The sequence below is a fragment of the Echiichthys vipera genome (genome assembly GCF_963691815.1).
Source record: "Echiichthys vipera genome assembly, chromosome: 22".
NCBI lineage: Eukaryota > Metazoa > Chordata > Actinopteri > Perciformes > Trachinidae > Echiichthys > Echiichthys vipera.
In genome coordinates, this window is record NC_139847.1 from 13,180,477 (window position 1) to 13,201,144 (window position 20,668).

A 20,668-nucleotide genomic window follows, 5' to 3' on the forward strand; every position below is an offset into this window, starting at 1 on the left:
GGTATTAAGTTAGAATTAAATAGTCCGTTAAAAAAGGTCAAGATAAAATTGGTTAAAGCTATTAAATTAGAACAAGGTTAATGTAACTATTAGAAAAATAATTATTTCTTAATATAGCATTTCACACTGAAATGGCTCAATAAAAACGTGTATTTAAGCGTTTTCTAGAAAGAATAGATTTAAGAAAGGAAAAAAAAAAGACTTCCGGGACACGTCAACATAGTCGCTGAGCAGACGGACCTCAGCCAGCGGCAGCAGCTGTTCTTCGGTGGACATTTGGTTACAGATCATGGAGACTTTATACAGTGTACCGTTTGCTGTGCTGGAATGCCCAAACATCAAGCTGAAGAAACCGTCATGGCTGCACATGCCGTCGGCTATGACCGTGTACGCGGTCGTTATCGTGTCCTACTTTCTCATCACAGGAGGTGAAATGATGCAGATCTGCTAAGCTAACGTGACTGCAGCACTGCTAACTTAGCATGCTAGCATTAAACCTACACTCTCTCAGCATGTGATACAACGTTAAAGCTCATTCATGTGCGGTTTAACTAATGCCAGATATTATGTGCTTAGTTTGCAATTGTAAAACAGCTTTATGGTGCTAATGCAGTTCACAGTGTACGAGTGAGTAAGAGAGGCTAACTTTGCAGCTAAGCTAACAACAGAATCATTCTGGTGCTTTTGAGACTCAGAAAATGTTGTTATCCAGCAGTAACGTCAGCAGTGGAACATACACTTTCCAATCAGATAAAGAAACTTTATAGAGACTCCTTAAAACACACTTTTATACATTTGTTACATTTTATGGTCTTTTTGCTGTCTTAACTTGTAATTTGTTCATTTCATTTTTATTGTTGTTCATTTGTCATTTTTAATGTTTGTAAAAGCTTCCAATAGTTTACCCCCCCACCTCCCCGTTGATGTGTATATATTATATATGGATTTCTATTTATTTGTTTTAATTTTTGCTCTGCCTGTCAAAACACTTTGTAAAGTTCGTTTTTAAAGGGGCTATATTAATTAAGTTATTTTTGTTATTTTTAATATTGTATTAACTATCAGCTTGCTGAGTAATACGCTTCAGTGTTGCTCAGACTATGTCAACGTTACTCTGTTTTTCTCTGATTGATACCTATTCAATCTTCCCCCACATTACAGGCATCATCTATGATGTTATTGTTGAGCCACCAAGTGTGGGTTCAATGACGGATGAGCATGGACACCAGCGGCCAGTGGCCTTTTTGGCATACAGGTATGTCAGTCAAAACAAACCAAAGCAAGGGGCCAGCTGGGGATGGCCACTTCATATTTACGTCACAGTGATTAATGCAAAGCTCGTTCTAAGCACATTTGTTTTTCAGAGTAAATGGGCAGTACATTATGGAAGGACTGGCTTCTAGTTTCCTCTTCACGATGGGAGGCCTGGGCTTTATAATCCTGGACCGCTCCAATGCACCAAACATTCCTAAACTCAACCGCTTCCTGTTGCTCTTCATCGGTTTTGTCAGCGTTCTCCTCAGCTTCTTCATGGCCAGAGTGTTCATGCGCATGAAGCTGCCGTAAGTCTAAGCTCGTTTGAAGATCTGCACATGTAATACTTCTTATTCAAACACCAATCTGTGTCTTACAGAGTTGACTTAATAGGAAATGATTGTCTGCAATTCTAGTGATCTGAACTGACATTTGTTGTATTTATATTTTTGTTTTTCAGAGGATACCTCATGGGCTGAAGACAAGAACACACTTTAAATGATTTGGACGGACGGAGGACATCAAATGCACAGGGGGGCCGACTACAGTTATGGATAAACACAATCTTTGATATAATCAACCATTACGGACTGAAAGCACTGACCTTGCTCAAGAAATTAGACCTGGCTGCACCGACAGCCTTACAGTAGCTCTGTCTTATTGGTGTTCAGTGAGTTCCTTTCCTCTCCAAATTTCTAAACAGACTGATGCAGCAGAGGATCACATACAGGCACATCATTATGACCAATTGCATCATGGTATCCAGGGCCCTCTCAGTATTGTGCATCTGTAGCAAACTTGAGAAATTTAGTTTTGACTTTTCACCAAAAGAAGCTAAAGGTGCCATGCTGCAGGTGAGATGTCTCTGGATGAGGAAAAAGGAAAGAAGGTTGCTGAACACTGTTTACATGGAGCCACTGGTTTGGAAACAGGATTAACACTGTGTGAATCATTTTGAAGGGAGTCTGAATAATGACTTGTACGTTTTTGTAAAGTAATTGTTGGGGAAGCCTTGAACTAGTCTCAGTTGCATTTTTGTACAAGGATGTGGAATAAATTTTCTTTTCAGAAGTCTGTGCAGTCGTCCTATATACAGTGTCTACTAGAAACTCATTACAACAATTATCTACATCCAAGTATCAAGAGCTACACTGGGCGAAGATGTATATAAAACTGCACAAAACAAATTATTCAAATTGAAAATCTTTACTGATGTACATTGTATAATTTGCATGAATGTTATCACGGCAACTCATAATGTGACTCAGTAGTGTGTATGTGGGTGTGTGGCTCCAGTGTATCTGTATGCATTCCCGAAAACATCTTGGCATGGATGGTCCAGGGGTATCTCCTCCCTTACCTGGATCATGGAGCTCCTGGACAGCTTGTGGTGGTACTTTGTGGCATAAGATGCACCAATACACAATGTTCCAGGTGCTCAGTTGGACTTAGGGCAGGGGAATGAGAGGGTCAGTCAATGGCACTAATGTCTTCTTCATCCAGGAACTTCCTACACGCTATTTCCACATGAGGCCAGGCATGGTCCTGCAACAGCAGGAACCAAGGGCCCACTGCACCAGCAGAAGTTCTGACAATCGCACTGATGATTTCATCCTGGTAACTAACAGCAGTCGGTACATGACAGGTCTGTGCGACCTTCCAATGTTATGCCTCCCCAGACCATCATCAATGCTGGTGGAACTGCACGGTACTGGGCTGTGAGCACAGGTCCCACAAGAGGAGGTTGGGCCCTCATGGAGTCTGTTTCTGACCAAACTGTCAGCTGGCTGGGGGTCATTTTGTAGGGCTCTAACACTGCTCCTCGCAATCCTCCTCGCACAAAGGAGCAGAGACGACTCCTGCTCTCCTTGTGTTATGGTCTCCCGGTATCTCCTCCATGCTCTTTAAACTGTTCTGGGAAACACAGCAAACCTTCTTGTGACTGCATTTATGGAAATGCCATCCTAGAGGAGCTGGATTACCTGCTGCAGGTACTGCCTCATGCTACCAGTAGAGACAAGGACACTGTGGCAGAACACAAAACTAGAGAAGAATCAGTCAAGAAAGACGAGGAGAGAGCAACTGTCTACCACCACATGCAATTCCATTCCCTTCTTTGGGATTGTGTTGCTTTTGCCTCTCCATTGCACCGGCTGTCACTTTCATCAGCAGGTGAAAATGATTCACAATCACCTGATTGATGATGATTAATTGTTCTGAGAAGTGTTTTGTGGCCTGGTTGAATTCCACACAAGCATTGTAGTTTGCCCCCCAGAAGGTGGCATCCTAGAGCTACCAGACCGTGTTGTTTCCTTATCATTTCTACAGTCTACTAAGGGTTAACCTCCAGTGAGGAGACAGCACCACTAATTTATTTATTTCAAAACTAAAATTGAGTAAATAAACTGAAAATCAAAATTGGAGAACAGGATATGAATACTTGATTTTATTCTGAAATGTTGTTATTCTTTATTGTTTACAATTTGATGTAATATCCGCTGTGGCTATAACACTGCTGTACTAGCATGTTTTTCAAAAATAAGGAACTTCAACAAAAACCTTTATTTTGTAAAAATCAGCATAATACTGTCTTTTCATGCACTTTTTTTTACATGGACTGGCCTGTCTGAGGGACTTAAATGAACCTGTGTCCTTGTAATTTTTCAATATTCTTGAAATCACAGACTTGGAACTCCCACTCTCTCTCTGATGGCTGAGAGGGTCATCCCTTTGGCCTTCATCTGGACAACCTGCTGTCTCAGGGTTTCAGTCCCCTTAGAGCGGCTTGCCATCTTGCAAAGTAACCAGGAGAGCTGCCAGATAAATAAGGTGTCCAACAATTAAGTAAATTGTCACCAGGTGCCAGATTAACACCTGAAAGTGTTCTCTAATTTTGCTCACTGCTTGTTTCACAAAATAAAGGTTTTGTTGAAGTGCCTTGGTTATTTAAAAAAACATGCTATGGCAGCAGTGGTATGGACACAGAGGATATTCTATCAAATTCTGAACAATAAAGAATAACAACATTTGAGAAGTTATTGGGCGCTTATGGTACTTGTTTCTTAAGTGAATACCAGAGAGTAGAGTTATTAAGATTTCACATTAGAAATAAGGACTGTTATTTAAGTCTGCAAATTCTACCTCATACCAAAATCAGGCTTACCTTACAGTTTTGCATAGTTATTACTATTTGGTTCAGCAGTACCTGTAGTACACCCCATTACACAATGAAAGACGCCAAGTCTGCTAAAACACCATCTGTTGACAATAGGTAATTGGTTGTGACACGGAAACTCTTAGACCTGTATTCTGAGGTGGGAGGGAATAACTAACTTTTGTGAATGGTGATAAATCTGTTTCCCAGTAGTGCGGAGACATGGAAAAAATTAACTTGTGTTAAAATTGTTCGTTAATATGTTAAAATATATGATTTGCTCATGATTGCTTGTTTTATTTTTTTCTGTATCTAGGTTATTCTTCAAATGATCGAAGGCAGTTAAATATACTGATTGAGAGCAAGTTTTTTTACTCCTGAAGATCATCCTACTCATGACATAATACTAAAGTTCAAGAAGGCCGAAAATAATCAAATGACAAAACAAGGCTCTGCATATTTGACTTTAATGATAATTAAATCTGAAGCTTTTGATCACAAGACCTTCATTAAAGCAGACGTTTGTTAACAGGAAATCCCAAATGACATCAAATGGAGCACACGCGTCGTCCAAAAAGTGTACATTGAATGCAACAAAGATACAACTTAAGGCTTAAACTGATGGTAAATCATTGCCTAACACAATCTACATAAAATAAGCAATAAAAGAGGAGGAGACATTCCAAAGTCATCAGGAAAGTCATAAAGTGCTGTACCTTCAACCCTCAGACAAATCAGTGTTTATTGATGGCATAATGCTCTTATCAAAATAAATAATTCTTCCATTTTTTTTGAGATACTGGAGTATTTTCATTTTATGCAACTTTCTACTACATTTCATAGGGAACTATTGTACTTGTTACTTAACTATAATTATTTGACAGCTTTAGTTAAATTTAGTTACGCACATGAAGAGCTTCCAGCTAAATGGTAGACTAATAGTATATACGTTCAGATGAAACAAGTTCAGATGAAACGATTAGTCCATTATTTGGCGACTATTTTGCTAATAGTTTGCCGTGTTTTGTGCAAAAATGACAAAATGGTTTCAGATGTGAAGGGTGTGCTATACCTTTAAATCGAATTAAAATCATTTAAAATTTCATTCAGCTTTAATTTGCAGATTTAGATTGTGAATACAATATATAATCAATTTATAAATGAAACCTAATTATAGCTATCAGTCTATAAAGTAATTCAAATGAGTTTCACATTAAGCAGCTGTAACATAAATGCATCTGTTTTAATCCAATGACATAATATATATTATTCTAAAACGGGCCATTCTGCATAATGACTACTTTTATTTTTGGTACATATAGTATAATGAGATGCTTGTACTTCTGTACTTTTATATTTTGAATGCAGGATTTTGACTTGAGTATTTCTACTCAGTGGTATTACAACTTAAGTAAATGATCTGAGTATTTCTTCCACCACAGACTACCACTCATTACTGAAGCTGTGTCAAAAGTAGACTCTTCCTTCATTTTCCCTCTCTGACCTCATCTTATTCATTGTTATCAGTGGTTCTCGAATGTCTCTACAATGTAGTCATTTTTCTTTTAAGTATAAACCTTCGATGGCAACTAGAATCCCCTTGCAGTTGTATGCCTCCTCCCAACTAGTCAAGCTGCAGTTCATTACATAATATACTGTATGTAGTGAAGACTTTGGAGCAATTTAATAATTGGCAAAATGTGGATGCTTCATACCCACGATTAGTGTCACCAATACAGTATCTTATCAAATGTCTCCTATTTGGATCTTGTCTATGGTGTTGAATAATGCCCAGGAAATCCTTTCACAGGGATGTCACAGTGACAGTAATGACCTTTTGGATATAAAATGTCATTATTTTATCCTGTTAGACATTTGTGTGAAAGGTTTTCATAATTAGCGTAGGAATTGAGTTAGGGCCATAGATGTGCTTTGTGTGCCCCAGTGACCTTGACCTCCACAATCTAATAAGATCATCCTTGATTCCAAATGGACTTTTGTGCCACACATCTCCTGGGCACTGCCGAGGTGCTGTTGAGTAAGGCACTGAACCCCCCACTGCTCGGGGAGCCTGTCACTGGCAGCCCCCTTGCTCTAACATCTCTCCATTGGTTGCATGTATATACTGTAGGTCCTGTCTGAGCATGTGTGTATTTTGGGCCTGTGTGTGTGTAAAATGAAAAATAATAGAGTGAAAATTGAATTTCCCCATTCGCGGGACTAATAAAGGAATTCTTCTTCTTCTAAGAGAACATCTTGTTCTTACATGAACACCACAGCTGTATTATATCATTCAGTACAGCTAATTTTCACTTTTATGCATATGCAACATGCGGACCCTCCTAGAAGGCAGACGTGAGGCTCAGAACCCCCCCCCCCCCCCCCCCCCATTGAACAACAAGGTATCACATACAGTTTTTAATTTAAACAGACGGACCACCACAAAATGTGTAATGGTCCATACAAGTATTCCACACTGTCAACTACAGTGAGTTATACAAGTCACCATTCAATGTTTTGACAAAAATGTTTTGACATAATACCTTTTCATTCATTAACACTAGAATTCCCTAAAAAATCATGGTCAAGTTCAAATAAGAGCATACAGATCGCACAATTAAGGGAATTTTTGGCACCAAAGAAAAAACATAATAGAACATTAATGTTGCAAATGTTATGCTGAACAAGTGCCTTGATTCCTAAGCGGAATTTTAAAAAAATACTTCAAATGAAACTAAAATCTTAGAGATATACAGTCTATTATTATTATTATTACAGTTTTCATTAGGTTACATGAGAAGGCACTTCCGTTTTCTTCCCAGCCTTTTATCAGCTTAAATGACTTTCCATTAGTGCGAGTTGTTGTCCGCGTAAGTTGATCCTGGAGGATAATAAAGACGACCTTACTATACCTCTAAAGTTTACTGTCTGATCCCAGTTCATTAACTATGTCAAAGATACAGTTTTGTCACTTAGGCAGCGTCATGTCCTGATGCGTTTGGTTTGTTGAGGAGCTTGACCGCTCCCTCTGTTGTGGGCCAACCCACTGTGATACTGGTGTCCGTTTTCATCAGCTTGCAGCTTGAGATGAAACCAAGGAGAAATGAAGATGAATTGAAAATAAATGAGGTTGGGAAATCAAGAAAAATTTAGACATCTGTCATGGTTGTCTATTCTATACTTTTCCTTTTTTTTATGCGAGTGATAGATTTAACAGAATAAAGCTTTGCTCTAGGGTTTATTTTATTCTTTCAGATGCATGGGGGACAATTCAGGTAGGAAGCAGAGTCACACTTACCTTTCTTTTACTGCTTTCATTCTCTACACTCAGTTCATTGTGCGACTTCAAGCCCAGTGCTTCCTCAAGCTCTGGAAAACAGACACAGTGACACGCCACGAGAGATTGTTCAGCAACTATTACACCTTGATCCTTCTAAATAATGCAAAAGCCAGAAAGACAGCGCCGTGTTCCACCATCCCCAACAACACCTCAGAGGAAAAAATGTAATGGGGTTACTGTGAAGTACCTGTGAGGATGTGGTCGATTTTCTCCACCACCAGATCAGCGTCTTCTGTACTGAAGCACATGGGAGGCTTAAATTTGAGCACATTGCGATGAGGTCCGTCAGCACTAAGAAGGATGTACTGTTGCTTTAGCCTGGGAGAAAATATCAGTTATTCTCCAGCCTCCATCAGTTTACAAATTCTACCCAAGTGGTTGAGTCATTTAAAACGTCAGCCAACATTCTGAGACTACTCAAAGCAGGAAAAGCACAGGTGGAACTTATATTGCTAACGCTGGCCCTGCTCCATGCAAGCATCCAGACAGCACGCACACTGAAATGGATGCAGCTCTAATTAATGTTTTGAATGACACCTGTGCTTTTTCCTGCTGTGACAAAAGAACTATTGCAGTTAAAAGTGTAGTTTATTATTAGTAGTATTGTTATTAATATATCAAATAAGAAAGTGCATTGGTAAGTCAGGTCATAATAAGTTCTGTTACATTCAAATTCTGCTAAATCTTCAGGTAATTCATTTTAGTTTTTTTTTTTTATTTCATTCATAAACTGGAAGAACAACTTAGTAACTGTCAAGTTCCATATGTGTGAACTCAGACAATTTGATGTCTTGCTATAATAATTACAAATGGGATACTATGCAGCATTGTGATCTCAAAAGCTGAAAATGAAACACCTCCATGAGTGAGATATCATTATCTCATCATCACATCTCATTCATGGAGGTGTTTGTGTTTGGGATATGGCCCGTTTGTTGTACAAAACATAAGATGAGATAAGATAAGATATTACTTTATCAGTCCCACAAAGGGGAAATTTCCTCTTTACAGCAGCAAAGTGGATAGTAGTTAATAATGATTATGGAATCATGGTTGAGAATGCTGCGGTGTAGTATAATTATGCATTATATACATTTTATTATTAATATGACATCAGAGACTTAACATCTCACATTTAACACTCACCTATATATGACTTCTTGGGCTTCTGCTGTAGCAGGAGTGAGCTTCAGCCTGTCTTTCACAAGCTCTACCCCGGCAAAGAGGCCACGACCCCTGCAGGACAGTCAGTTACTTTCCCAAAACATGTTCTGGATCATGGTGATATACACCAAATTGATAATATATATATAAAGTTATAATCTACCACTTTTTCCATCATACTTGTTTCTACAATAGTGAGTATAGTCAAATATAGTTAAATAGAAGTTTATTAGAACATAATGGTCAGATATAATGAGCAGTGTTCTGGATCAGCTTTACAGATCATGCACTAATCAGCTGTTGCTGTGTCACATACTGTAACTGTGTGTGTGCTCACCTGATGTCACCAACCAGTGGATGCTTCTCTTTCTGCTTTTCCAACAGATTGGTCAGGTATTGACCCACACGCAGCGCATTACCCTGGAGATCCTCTTTCACGATCACGTCTAGGACGGACAGGCCGATGGCACACGACACTGGGTTACCGCCAAACTGAGAAATTCAAAACCCACACACATAATTCAGGTGAGGACAGGTTACACCAGGGTTATGTTCACGCCACATAGAAAAACAGCTGCTCATTGGGAGATTCTGTACACTGAGGACAGACCCATAAGACATTTTGAGCCATTAAATATAAAACAGATTTACAATGTCACAATTGTCAATGTCATATGCTAAATGTATCTCCTCAACAGATAACCAACTATTCTCATTTCACAGGAAATAACTGTAATATGATGCCTTGAATGAAAACAAACAAGGAACTGGCTTAGTTGGAATGTATGTTATCCCATAATTTGGAAAACAGATGTCTCCATACGCTTGGAAAGTACAGACAAGAACATCATGTCAAGGCTGAGGTCGGGTCAATGACCTCTAATCTCTGGTATACGTTTGAGAGAAAAAAACAACAGAAATCTGCCTTTCTAAGTTTTAGACATCTTAATAACTACTTGAATAGTTAAAAATGTGCTCATATCTTGAACATTTTTATTACATTACTTGCAAAAATTCTTTATTATTCTACATAGTACTCTTACTGTATTGAAATACTCCATTCCACTTGACATGAAAGCCTCTGCCACCTCTTTGGTCGTGACCACACATGACAAGGGGTGTCCATTGCCAATAGGCTTTCCCATGGTGACAATATCTGGCACAAAATCTTCTCCCTGAAGCTGGAAGGCCCAGAAGTGGGTGCCAACACGGCCAAAGCCCACTTGGACTTCATCAGCGATGAAAACGCCCCCTGCTTTGTGCACATGTCTGTAGAGGGGCAGAAAACATTGGTGTAGCGATAAACCCCAGTTAGTTACTCATTCTCTCAGTCAGGAAAACACTCTCAAACACAGGTTTGTTTATACTGTGGCTCTGTCTGGGGTCATCTAAGCAGAACATTCTTTAGATGTTTTAAAAAAAATAAAAATAAAATACTTTTAAGTGTTGAGTATAAGCATGAGTAAATCTCTGCAGTAATTTAGGTACATACTCTGCCACTTGCTGGAAGTAGCCCATGGGTGGAATGACCTGCCCACCACAGCTCTGCAATGACTCAGCAATAAAAGCAGCAATCTGCACGAGAGAAAAACAGCAGGTCTGTCAATCTAAAGCCAGACTGACAAACTGGAGAGGAGGAGGAGTTCCGGCACATTTGACCCGTAGATCTTCCTCTTTCATAAGTGTGCTGTTTGCACAAACAAGAGAGAGCCAGTCATGTCATGTTTGGACAGAAATGAATGTTACTGTCAGTCACTGTGGAGTGACTTCAGCTGTTTGTTTCGGGTCCTCCTGTAGACGCATATCTGCACAAACATCCGTTAGAAACTGCATTCTTTATAATCCCTGGGCTGAAATCCCGTCCCTCTCACCACTCGAAGCATCTTTTTGGTTTGCCAACAAGCTTGGACATTAAGAGTCCCCTACACATGTTCTTGTGGTCTGGGATCTGACTCTAAAAGCCTGTGTGCTTGGCCTGAACCTGAGAATTGGGAGAAAGGGAAAGAAAATGGATAAGGAAAATAAATCTAATGAAATAACTGACACATTGCATACGCTTTTTTTACTTATGCAGGGCCATTCCTCCAAAAAAAAAGAGTCATCCTATAAAACAACATTCAAGCAATTCATATTTCTGTTGGACATTTCTGGAGTTATTTCTGCAGCACAAGGTCAACTTCGCTTGTAACACAGGTACAAACGCAAACTTTACCTTGCCTCCTTTTTCATGGACTCCATGTATCATATCTTTGACTTCATCTGCATATGCTGTGGCAGGGTCAGGGTGATCCGCTCTGTATTTGCCTCTGTACACATCTGGGCTGGGAGCCTGTGTAGGGGACGAGACTTTGAGATGATTACTAAAGCAGATTCACAGGCAACAGCTGCATCCTCATTCTATAGTGTGTGTGTAGCACATTCACACTCATTCTTTCCATAGTTTCTGATAGATGGAGACTTGGGACAACTTCTATTTGAATATACAAAATGTTATCAGCTTTAATACTGTCTAAAAAGTATTAGTTTGTCTTTTCCTTGTATTCTAGAAAATGTTGTTTGTGGCGTACAAATGTGACAAAATGCCTTCCCATCGATCTATCTCGTGTATCTGCATTATTTGCAACATTGTGGTCTAGCATATAAGATGTTGCATGCATGTTAGTTAAATGCCTAATGAAAAAACATTGCAGAAATATGATTTCCTCACATTTTCACAAAGGAGCTAGAAAAGGCGCACCCGAGCCATAACCATCCTGTTCTGCCTCATTCCAGAGGCACTCTTCAGGTAGTTGGGGGATTAAAAACCAACAGCAAAAAGCTTCCCTTTCAAAAGCACTTTGGTTCCATCTCGCCCTGCTCAATATGTAGAATTTATTTTTATATTTTATTCATCTGTCTCCTCTTTTCTTATCCACACACACATCCACACGCATGTATCCCTGTGCATGCAAAGGACTTAATCCTCAGTAGCCTGCCAAAACCCTGTTGTGCAAGTTGAGTCATGGTGTTTCAATAGTGTGCAGGCAGGCGGACAGGGAGAGGAAATGCACTCACCACATGGACAAATGGATTCTGCTCAGCATCTGATGAGTGGTGGAACTTATACGGACTGATGTCAATGAGCGATGAGACATGGCCGTGATACGCACTGCAAACAAAGCAAGTCAGTTCTCTCAATTACAACAACATGTGGAGTGTGAAAAACATGGATACATGAAGACAGCAGAGATATCGTCACTATACAAAAGTATACTATCAGTATACTGTCATAAAAGGACTTTAACCACTCATTATCATCTACAGTATATCCTTTTATTCTGCACACCTGGCACTGTACGACGTGTCTTTTTTGAACAATGACTGTGCAGTAACACTTACTTGTCCAACGTGATGATATCTTTGTGGCCGGTGTACTGCCACGCTAATCGGAGGGCCAGGTCATTGGCTTCGGAGCTGAAGTTCAAAAGTGCAAGGGTTACTTTGAGTTACTCAGTCACCACAAAATACACAGGTGAAGCCACGGATGTCACTAGCAGTAAAAGTCACAGTTTCATGTTTTACTTACCCATTAAAGGGCGTATGAGGTGAAACCTATGCATAAGTATTGGTAATGTGTGAAGCTTAATAAGGCTTTAAGATCTCAGTGATATATGATGCTATCTTAACCCAGAAACATGTTTTTTGATTAACACTAGAATGATCCTGTTCTGGTGTATTAACCCTACCTGTGTGTCATTGTATCACAACTTGTACATTTAAAGGCAAAATCGGCCTCCCGGACATTGGCACGACAAGTTAGCTACTCTACCTGTACCAGATTTGCACATTGAAAATGGAGACACTTGGCAAAGCTGGTAGCACGAGAGGGCACACATGGCATCCACATTGGCTACTTTTCTTTTTCTTCTACACTACATGGTCCTGGCTGCAGGATTTTGTTCCTGTTCACACAAGAACATTAGTGAGGTGTTCCAGTTCATCCCTAAGGTGGAGGGGATGAACGTCAGGGATCTGTGCATGTCAGGCAAGTTTTTTCCACACCAAACTCAGAAAATAATTCCTCATGGGACACAGGGGCATTGTCATGTTGACACAAGAAAGGGTCTTCCCCAAACTCTTGGCACAAATTTGTTATATTGTTGACAATGTTGCTGAATGCTGTAGCTAGCGCTGACTAACGATTATTTTCATTGTCAATTATTCTATTCATTGTTTTATAGTTGTTTGGTCTATGAAAAGACAGAAATTGGTGAAAAATGTTTCCTAAAGCCTAAGATGATGTCGCTAAATGTCTTAGTTTGTCCTCAACTCAAAGATGTTCTGTTTATTGTTATAGAGGAGGAAAGAAACCAGATGCCATTCACGTTAAAGAAGTAGGAATCAGTGAATTTTGACTTTTTTTTTCTTAAACAATTACTCAAACCGATTAATAGATTATCAAAATAGTTGGCAATGAATTGAATAGTTCCCAACTAATGAGTTCATCTTTGCAGCTGTAGCTGTAGCATTTATCTGAAGTTTCATTATGGGGCCCATACGCCATAGAGGATAAAGCCCTCTCAGAGCACCTATGGGACTGATAAATACCGGACTGGTATTACTGACTGAGTCATTATCCACAACTGTATTATCCTTGACCAGATAATTCCTGTTCACACTGCAGCACTCCAGCAAGTGGTGTAAATAAGTAACCTAGTTGGACTGGTCCAGCCTGTGGAAGGCAGATATGCATTACATCATACTGTCCTTTAGATACTTCCTAGGAATGCTGCCCTGGAACTATCATTTTTAAAGTTTTATTAAGTTGACTAATATTATTGTTGTTCCTAAACCAACATCATTATTACACTTATAAATCCAGACAAGCAAGAGGCTGTTCCAACGAGGATGATCCGCTGCAACATCTGTTTATTCCTTTCTTGATTAAAGTAACATGATAACTATACATGTCTGGACTGAACACTTTCATTATTACATACATTATAAAGCAGTTTGCTGCAGAGCTTTATAGCTCCCATTGGGGATAAACGCCCAGGCAACAGTTCAAGTGATTACAGTAGATAAAGAATGAATGCTATTGTATCAGTCAACCAGTCCATCACCATTAAGTGTCTTCACCTGTACCAGCAACCACTGATGTACACCCAAAAAACAAGTCTAGCTCATCTGCTGTTATGTCTTTTGAGGAGTGTGAAAGCATGCAGACATACCCAGAGTTGACAAAGTAGCACACAGACAGCTTGTCTGGGAGTGTGGCCTGCAGTCTCTGGGCGTACAGTACAAGGTTGTCATGCAAGAATCGTGAGTTGGTGTTGAGTAGTTCCATCTGCTGAGCTCCTGCCTTCACCACATCTGGGTGACAGTGGCCCACTGAGAAATGGAAGAAAGGATGTACACAGGATTAGAACTGGACAAAAACATGCATCACTCACTTAAATCATCTGACTGTAATTTGAGACAAAACATACCACGACAAATGATATTAAAGACACATAATTGGAGGCCATATGCTGAAATTAAAGAGCGGGGAAAGCGGTATGCCAGGCGACATCCTGTTATACACTCCTGTTTCTGCATGCAAGTATTGCAGCTCACCCTCTCCCAGTTAGGTATGCGTTACATGACAACTTCCAGTTTGATTGCAAATTTGAATGCCAGCTTAACACAGTTTGATGACATAAAAATGGTATAAAGCCAGATCTGATGTACACATTTTTGTGCTTCTGCAATGCATGTGCAACTGTGTGTTTACCATGAGCCACATTGTTGATGCAATCCAAGTAGCGCTGTCCTTCTTCATCATACATGTACTGGCCTTTGGCTTGCACAATCTTGATAGGGTCATGGCTGAAGAAAATCTTACAAGATGGCCTGCAGAGGAGCTCATATTAATTCTTCCATACGCGGAATGTGTGTTGTTTCGCTGTGGTTGAACAGGTTTTTTTTCTTTTTTCTGCAGTACTAGGTACAGATATTATAAGTCATGAGCACAGTTGGAAAATGCAAAAGTAGGCTGTCCTGTAATACAATACATTGCACACAAATGAACTGCAGCTTTCAGCTAATGTATTGTATGTTTCCACTGAAATTATCAATTATACAAATCAAAATTGCATTTTTAAAAACTATATATATGGGCATGTCACTATTGAAATGTCATTTCCGAAAAATGTAATGGTTGGTTTGTTGCGTGGGGGAAAACAATCCCTTACATTTCTGTATAATAAAAGTTTCAACTATTCCCTGCTGCGCCTGCTGAAGTCTGTACAGTAGCGCACTTTAATAGCGTTTACAGGATAACGTAGCGTTGTGAAGCTGCTAGTGCTTAACGTCTGTCATCTTTATAGGAAACTTTGCGGCATAACGCAGCCGCACAATGTCAATGCTCTTACCCAATGTGCTTCTTCCTCAGGTCTATCGTCTTCTTTTTCTCAAATCTTTCCGCAGACATCCTGATGTTATCCAGCTGTGGGACGGAGCGCTCTTTCCTCCTCGCTGGCTCGGAGATCAACTACATCTGCTCCGGCACACACAACCGGCCTGTATACACATACACGCGCGCGCGCTCACGGGCTTGAAAGACGCAAAAACACCAACACCCGTACACGAGCTCGCGCAGCTCCCTCGTGCTGCCCTGACGCAGGTGATCTCCCCACCGATGTGCTGGGAGGCTGTTTGAACACCTGCTCCACAGCTGTGTGAAAGTAGGCTCTATACAGCTACTGTTTAAGTGTGGGGGGCTGGCAGGATTTGACCTACATTTGCTCAGTACTCTTTTGAGGCATCTGTACTTTACTTGAGTATTTCCTTTAATTATAGGCTTCTAAACTTCATTTCAGAAGCAGATAGGAAGAAGTCGGCTTGTTGCACTTTTACCACCACTTCATTTATCAAATCAATCGAACACTGATTGGATTCAAGTACAATTAGGTCCCTGTACTTTACTGGAATATTTCTACTTTATGCAAATTTAAACTTCTACTCTACTACAATTTAGAGGGAAATCCCACTTTTTATCTCACTACCTGTTCTGTAATAAATGTAAAATTTTAAATCCAAAAAGAGGATTATTAGATAAACCAACAGTACAAAAAGTACTGCAGGTAGCTGTTAGCTTCACCTCAACCTGATACATTATTAAAAACAGTTTACAACATTAATAATAATAATCCAGTAACATAATATTATAACAGAACACTGGCAGGAGCTGTACTTGTGTTGTTAGTAAAGTTTAGCACATAAACATGGGTGCAGATGGGGGAGGGGGGCACATGCTCCCCACAATTTCTGAAAAACATGAATTGTCCCCACCAATAAAAATACCATCAATTATTCAAAACTGAACAAATGTGATTTCAGTCAAGGAAGAGCTCAGAAAGTAAACAACATGTTGGTAAAGGATATTTGCAGTTTGTGTAACGTGAATTTACGGACAAAAGGCACAATTTCCAACAGAAGGATCCAAGAGAAATAAACGTTAGTTAGCAGCTAACAGAATTAGGGCTACCACTGTCTGAAAACTTCTCTAGTCACACTTATATCCGCGTCAAAACCAACACTGATTGGTTCGGTCGCTTGGCAACCTTCTCCAAATTTTTTCCGCCGCACGTTACCAGACTGCTCTGCGAGTAAAATACAATGGAGCTCACGAGATGAGGATGGTCTCACAGGGCTACTTAAATTATGATCACTTTTGTCCCCCCCCCCCCAATCCGGACATCGTATCTGCACCCCTGCATACACAGGAAGTCATTTTACACTTACATACCTTTACCCACATTACCATCAAAGCTTGCTTTGTAAATACTGTTACTGTGCAAAAATCGGTTGGGTTCCAAATGCAGGCTTTAAGGGTACCTCAATATACTGTATTTTCTGGCTATTAGTTTAAGCTAGTCCAATAGAAAACATAATATTTCGTGATACAACACACTGAATTAGATATTGAGGACGACCAATAACGGCAAGTCTATCGTTTGGTGTATTTGAAAGACTGTGTTTATTTGGCTCCAACAGTACAGTCATTTGAAAGGTCATCTTGAAATATAGTAGTGTGTGAACACAAGGGTCTTTAAGGAAATGTCAATCAAGTGGGTAAAAAAATGAATAATACAAACACAGTAAAGAAACTGAAAAATGCAGTTTTAACTCAAAGCCGCAACATGGATTTCGCCTAGTATTTTTGCTCCTGCACCAAGACTGCATTTAATTTTAGAGTTTATGGCAATACACTTGTTTGAGTAAGGCTACGGTGTATTGGAGGGTATAGATCTGTAAGAGTTTCTGATAAGAGATCAGTGTGTTTTAGAATAATGCAGATGGATGTGACTGTGTCTGTTATCCAACACCAACACGTTTAATCTGAGAGATTTAGTGAAGTGTGGCCTGGGTGTATGCTTTTGTTTCTTCAGAGGCAGACTTGACTCAGAGAATTTGAAAAATACACAGATCTGGCTATTAATCAATGAGTCATTTTGGAGCCCCTCACCAGCGCTGCTAATACTGATATGGAAATAAATGTTTGAAAGATTTGGGCACTTCTGCTAAAAGACAGAATAAACTAAATGTGATTATTTAACAAGGAAACACAACAATCAAACAAACAAATGAATCAAATAAAAAAATCAATTACAAAATTAGCTGCACATGCTAAAGATACAGCAACTTGTCAGAACAAATACTGTAACAAAAGGCTGGAAATCAAAACACGAGATGAACAAAAACATTTAGTAAATATTAAGTAATGGAAATAACATTTTGAAACATGAGTGAAAGGACAGTCTTTGAGAAGAATATTTAACCAATCAAAAATGTGATATTTAATGAAAGGTCCATGTTTAAGTTTGTTTCTTTGTCTTCTAGAAGATAAACATTTTCTTTCCAGGTAGTGGTATACAGTGTAGCATGACTGAACAAATAGAGCTATTTAAGTCACCATGATGTGATATTTCAGCTGCATTTGATGCTACACACATTAACCAAAGTATAAATTGCACTTCTTGTCAAATGAGCACACGTTTTAACAGTTCATTAACAATCCACTATACATATATCAAACTACATTCAATGCAAAGAGAGAGAGAGAGAAAGAGACAGCAAGAAAGAGGAAGCGTGAGGAAAAACCTGTGATATTTAACTTGATGCCGCTGGATTGGCTGGGCCTGTCAACTTTCAGGCCATCAGTACTTTGTTGTTTATTGTCATCTTTTTGACACAAAGTTAAATAAAAGCAAACGAACCATTGTAAGGCCTATAATCTCAATGCACAGTGATAACACACTGGTCTGTTTTTGAAAATGACCACCTTCCTTCACACTGTGCCTTATGCATAATGTGATGCCTTATGATCCGTAAATGTTCATAATATCAATAGAGACGCAGCAGAAACCGACATCAAGAGCCAAAACAACTGAAAGGAATGCTGTCTAAAACCAAAATGCCTTCATTTAAGAAATTATAGAAAAATAAATAATGTACCACTTAAAATATTGAGACAAATACACAAATATATGCACAGATATATGCACAGACAACTTAAAATTGTTACATACATCAAACCCCAACAACAATTAAGAAACCTGTTGTGTAGATCTTGCCACTGGTAGAGCGCATCAACTGAGTTGTTGTTGACCTACTATTAGATAGCACCATTATAATCTATACAGATGTGCACCCATTCTTTAGAACGATGAGATGAACTGTACAATCAAACGGAAACCATTTGGAAATAAATCTTCTTGAATCCACCTGTGGTTGCTGCTATTACACAACAAGGTGTCGGTGTTTCACATCTGCCCTTCAAGGAAATCCCTCTATTCTATTTCTACTGTTGAAGACGTACTGAGTGTCATCTTGCATCACACCTACTATGTCAGAAGCCAATTTGAATATAATAAATATGAAAAAGATGAATTAACTATGGTGAAAAATAAACCTATTGCTCCATCTAATATGGAATGTGACATAACTGGCCACCAGTTAGACTGTGGTGTATTCATGGACGTTGACCAATTAACTGTATGTCGAAATTAGCTTTTCTTGTACTGAATTCTAAGTTTTCTATATGTTTAAGACAATACATGGTGTAAAATGTATGGTACTTTTGAGTCTCTATTATACAATTATACAGAATAGGTTTGACAGCGAAACTTTCCACACTGCAATCAAGTATATGATTTGAGAGGAGGGCTCTCTGATTCGAAAATGTATTAATGTGAGTAGTGTTGTTGTAAATCCAAAATTGCCTCATTGAAGTGTTGATATTTCTGCTCTCAAATCTATCCTTTGAATTTCATCTAGTTTCTGTTTGATTGCATAATAAAGACACAAAGTAACCCCTTGTAGAAGAGCAGTGTAATGCAACTGAGATTGTTCCGATCTGAAACAGAAGCTACTGTATGTCCGGCTAGTTAGAGCTCAGTGAACCCCAACATTAAAACACGGGTAGGCGTTATAAGCTTTAGCTTCTGCCTATTCTCTTTTTTCAGACCCTTCAGATTTTTTTGTGTTTGTCATGAAATGTCTTTGTCTGAAATGTCTGAAAATAAACTGAACTGAACATTTAAACAATGCTTTTGATACACTTCCTCAAATTAGTTTCTATATTTAAGAAATCCATAAGTAATAAATTGTGTACATGCAGTGAACTGACAACACTGTACAACTAACATCCTATACAACAAGTCCAGAATGAACAAGTAGCATATTTGTTACGATGCTGCATGTGTTTTGCACAAACAACAAGCTTCAAAACCACGAGTAAGACCAAAGGCAGTCAATAATGACGCAGTCCTACCGTATGCTCAGGTGAAGCTGTAACCTTCATGCCATTTCAACACCTTGTAAAAATGATTCATATGAAAAACAGTGCGCAATGTGTGTCTTATCAATACTCTCACAACAACTCTTTTACCAAACAAAGCTTACCCTTTTGAAATCACCATCATTCCAGTAATGAAAAATATGATATAAAGTTGTACATTTCTGATAAAGGAATGAATAAAAGCTCGAGGCACCAAAGGCAATTATACACAAAATACAAACAATGTTAAAGAATGAGAGCAGAAAGAAAGAAAAAAAACATGATTGCATTCTGTTAACGCTCTCAGTAGATCTTGAAGCATTGCCTGTCAGGAGATAGGCCAGTTGATCACTGTGGAGATCAATGAGACTCTTAGCGACTCCTGCAGAATCCATCCCCTTGCTCAGAGGGGGTCCTGAGCAGGCCTGTTCAATCTCAAATCCATGTGAGCCTCATTTGTTTCCCTAACAGTGCAGTGAGCCTGTTATTTCTCCCCTCTTGCCCGGAGACAAGTGGGTGTGTGGGATGCACCCCACTGACGATGATGATCATGATGATGATGATGCTGATGCTGAGCCACATGAGTGCAACAGTGAAATCCTGCTGATATCATACCCTCTGCAGGCATCACCACAATAAAGCAACAATAACCAACAGCTTTACTTTCTGGGGATTTTCAGGCTACCAGCCATGGCGTGACTCCCTTGGGAAGATTAAAGGAAAGCAGAAATTACGAATTCAGAGCACTGGGGTTGATTTTTTGTTGTTGTTGTTTTGTTTTAGGTTAGTTGTTGTTTTTCTTTTCTGCAGAAGCCATGACGCAACCACAAAACAGTGACATGTATGTACAATACATATAAATATAGCTTCAGTATACTACTCATGCTTTTGCAGGGTCAGCGGTGCAATGTTCTGTTTGGCACAGTTTTTTTTTTTTTTTAGTCTTTTAGAAAAT

The 20,668-nt window shown here is 39.2% G+C and overlaps 4 protein-coding genes across 9 annotated transcripts in view; 2 read left to right on the forward strand and 2 right to left on the reverse strand.

Moving 5' to 3' along the window:
- The window catches only part of rpl34 (ribosomal protein L34), a 189,308-nt gene that overhangs the window by 4,637 nt on the left and 164,003 nt on the right, over window positions 1-20,668 (forward strand). The window lies entirely within an intron of this gene.
- ostc (oligosaccharyltransferase complex subunit) lies at window positions 219-2,328 on the forward strand. Its single transcript, XM_083937557.1, has 4 exons — window positions 219-428; window positions 1,162-1,255; window positions 1,365-1,562; window positions 1,715-2,328. Exons 1-4 carry the CDS (start codon window positions 290-292, stop codon window positions 1,731-1,733), a joined length of 450 nt encoding a protein of 149 aa, XP_083793683.1. The 5' UTR covers window positions 219-289; the 3' UTR covers window positions 1,734-2,328.
- etnppl (ethanolamine-phosphate phospho-lyase) lies at window positions 7,391-14,734 on the reverse strand (the record flags this gene model as incomplete). The annotated part of the gene is made up of 12 exons (XM_083936922.1): window positions 14,665-14,734; window positions 14,123-14,282; window positions 12,291-12,365; window positions 11,967-12,060; window positions 11,125-11,241; window positions 10,405-10,487; window positions 9,956-10,181; window positions 9,250-9,404; window positions 8,895-8,984; window positions 7,936-8,066; window positions 7,707-7,777; window positions 7,391-7,489 (listed from the first exon to the last, which is right to left on the reverse strand). Exons 1-12 carry the CDS (start codon window positions 14,717-14,719, stop codon window positions 7,391-7,393), a joined length of 1,356 nt encoding a protein of 451 aa, XP_083793048.1. The 5' UTR covers window positions 14,720-14,734.
- col25a1 (collagen type XXV alpha 1 chain) overlaps window positions 16,950-20,668 on the reverse strand; it is a 158,594-nt gene continuing 154,875 nt past the window's right edge. For all 6 annotated transcript variants that reach the window (XM_083937553.1, XM_083937549.1, XM_083937550.1 and 3 more), the window contains one exon: window positions 16,950-20,416. In XM_083937553.1, coding sequence (XP_083793679.1) covers window positions 20,390-20,416 — 27 coding nt within the window. In that variant the 3' untranslated portion in view covers window positions 16,950-20,389. The remainder of the gene's footprint in view (window positions 20,417-20,668) is intronic.

Excerpts from the sequence above, each read along its gene's own strand:
- ostc (XM_083937557.1), top strand. The coding sequence starts at position 290 with ATGGAGACTTTATACAGTGTACCGTTTGCTGTGCTGGAATGCCCAAAC. Across the intron at positions 429-1,161 it reads CTACTTTCTCATCACAGGAG|GCATCATCTATGATGTTATT; the intron begins GTGAAATGATGC and ends CCCACATTACAG. Across the intron at positions 1,256-1,364 it reads GTGGCCTTTTTGGCATACAG|AGTAAATGGGCAGTACATTA; the intron begins GTATGTCAGTCA and ends TTTGTTTTTCAG.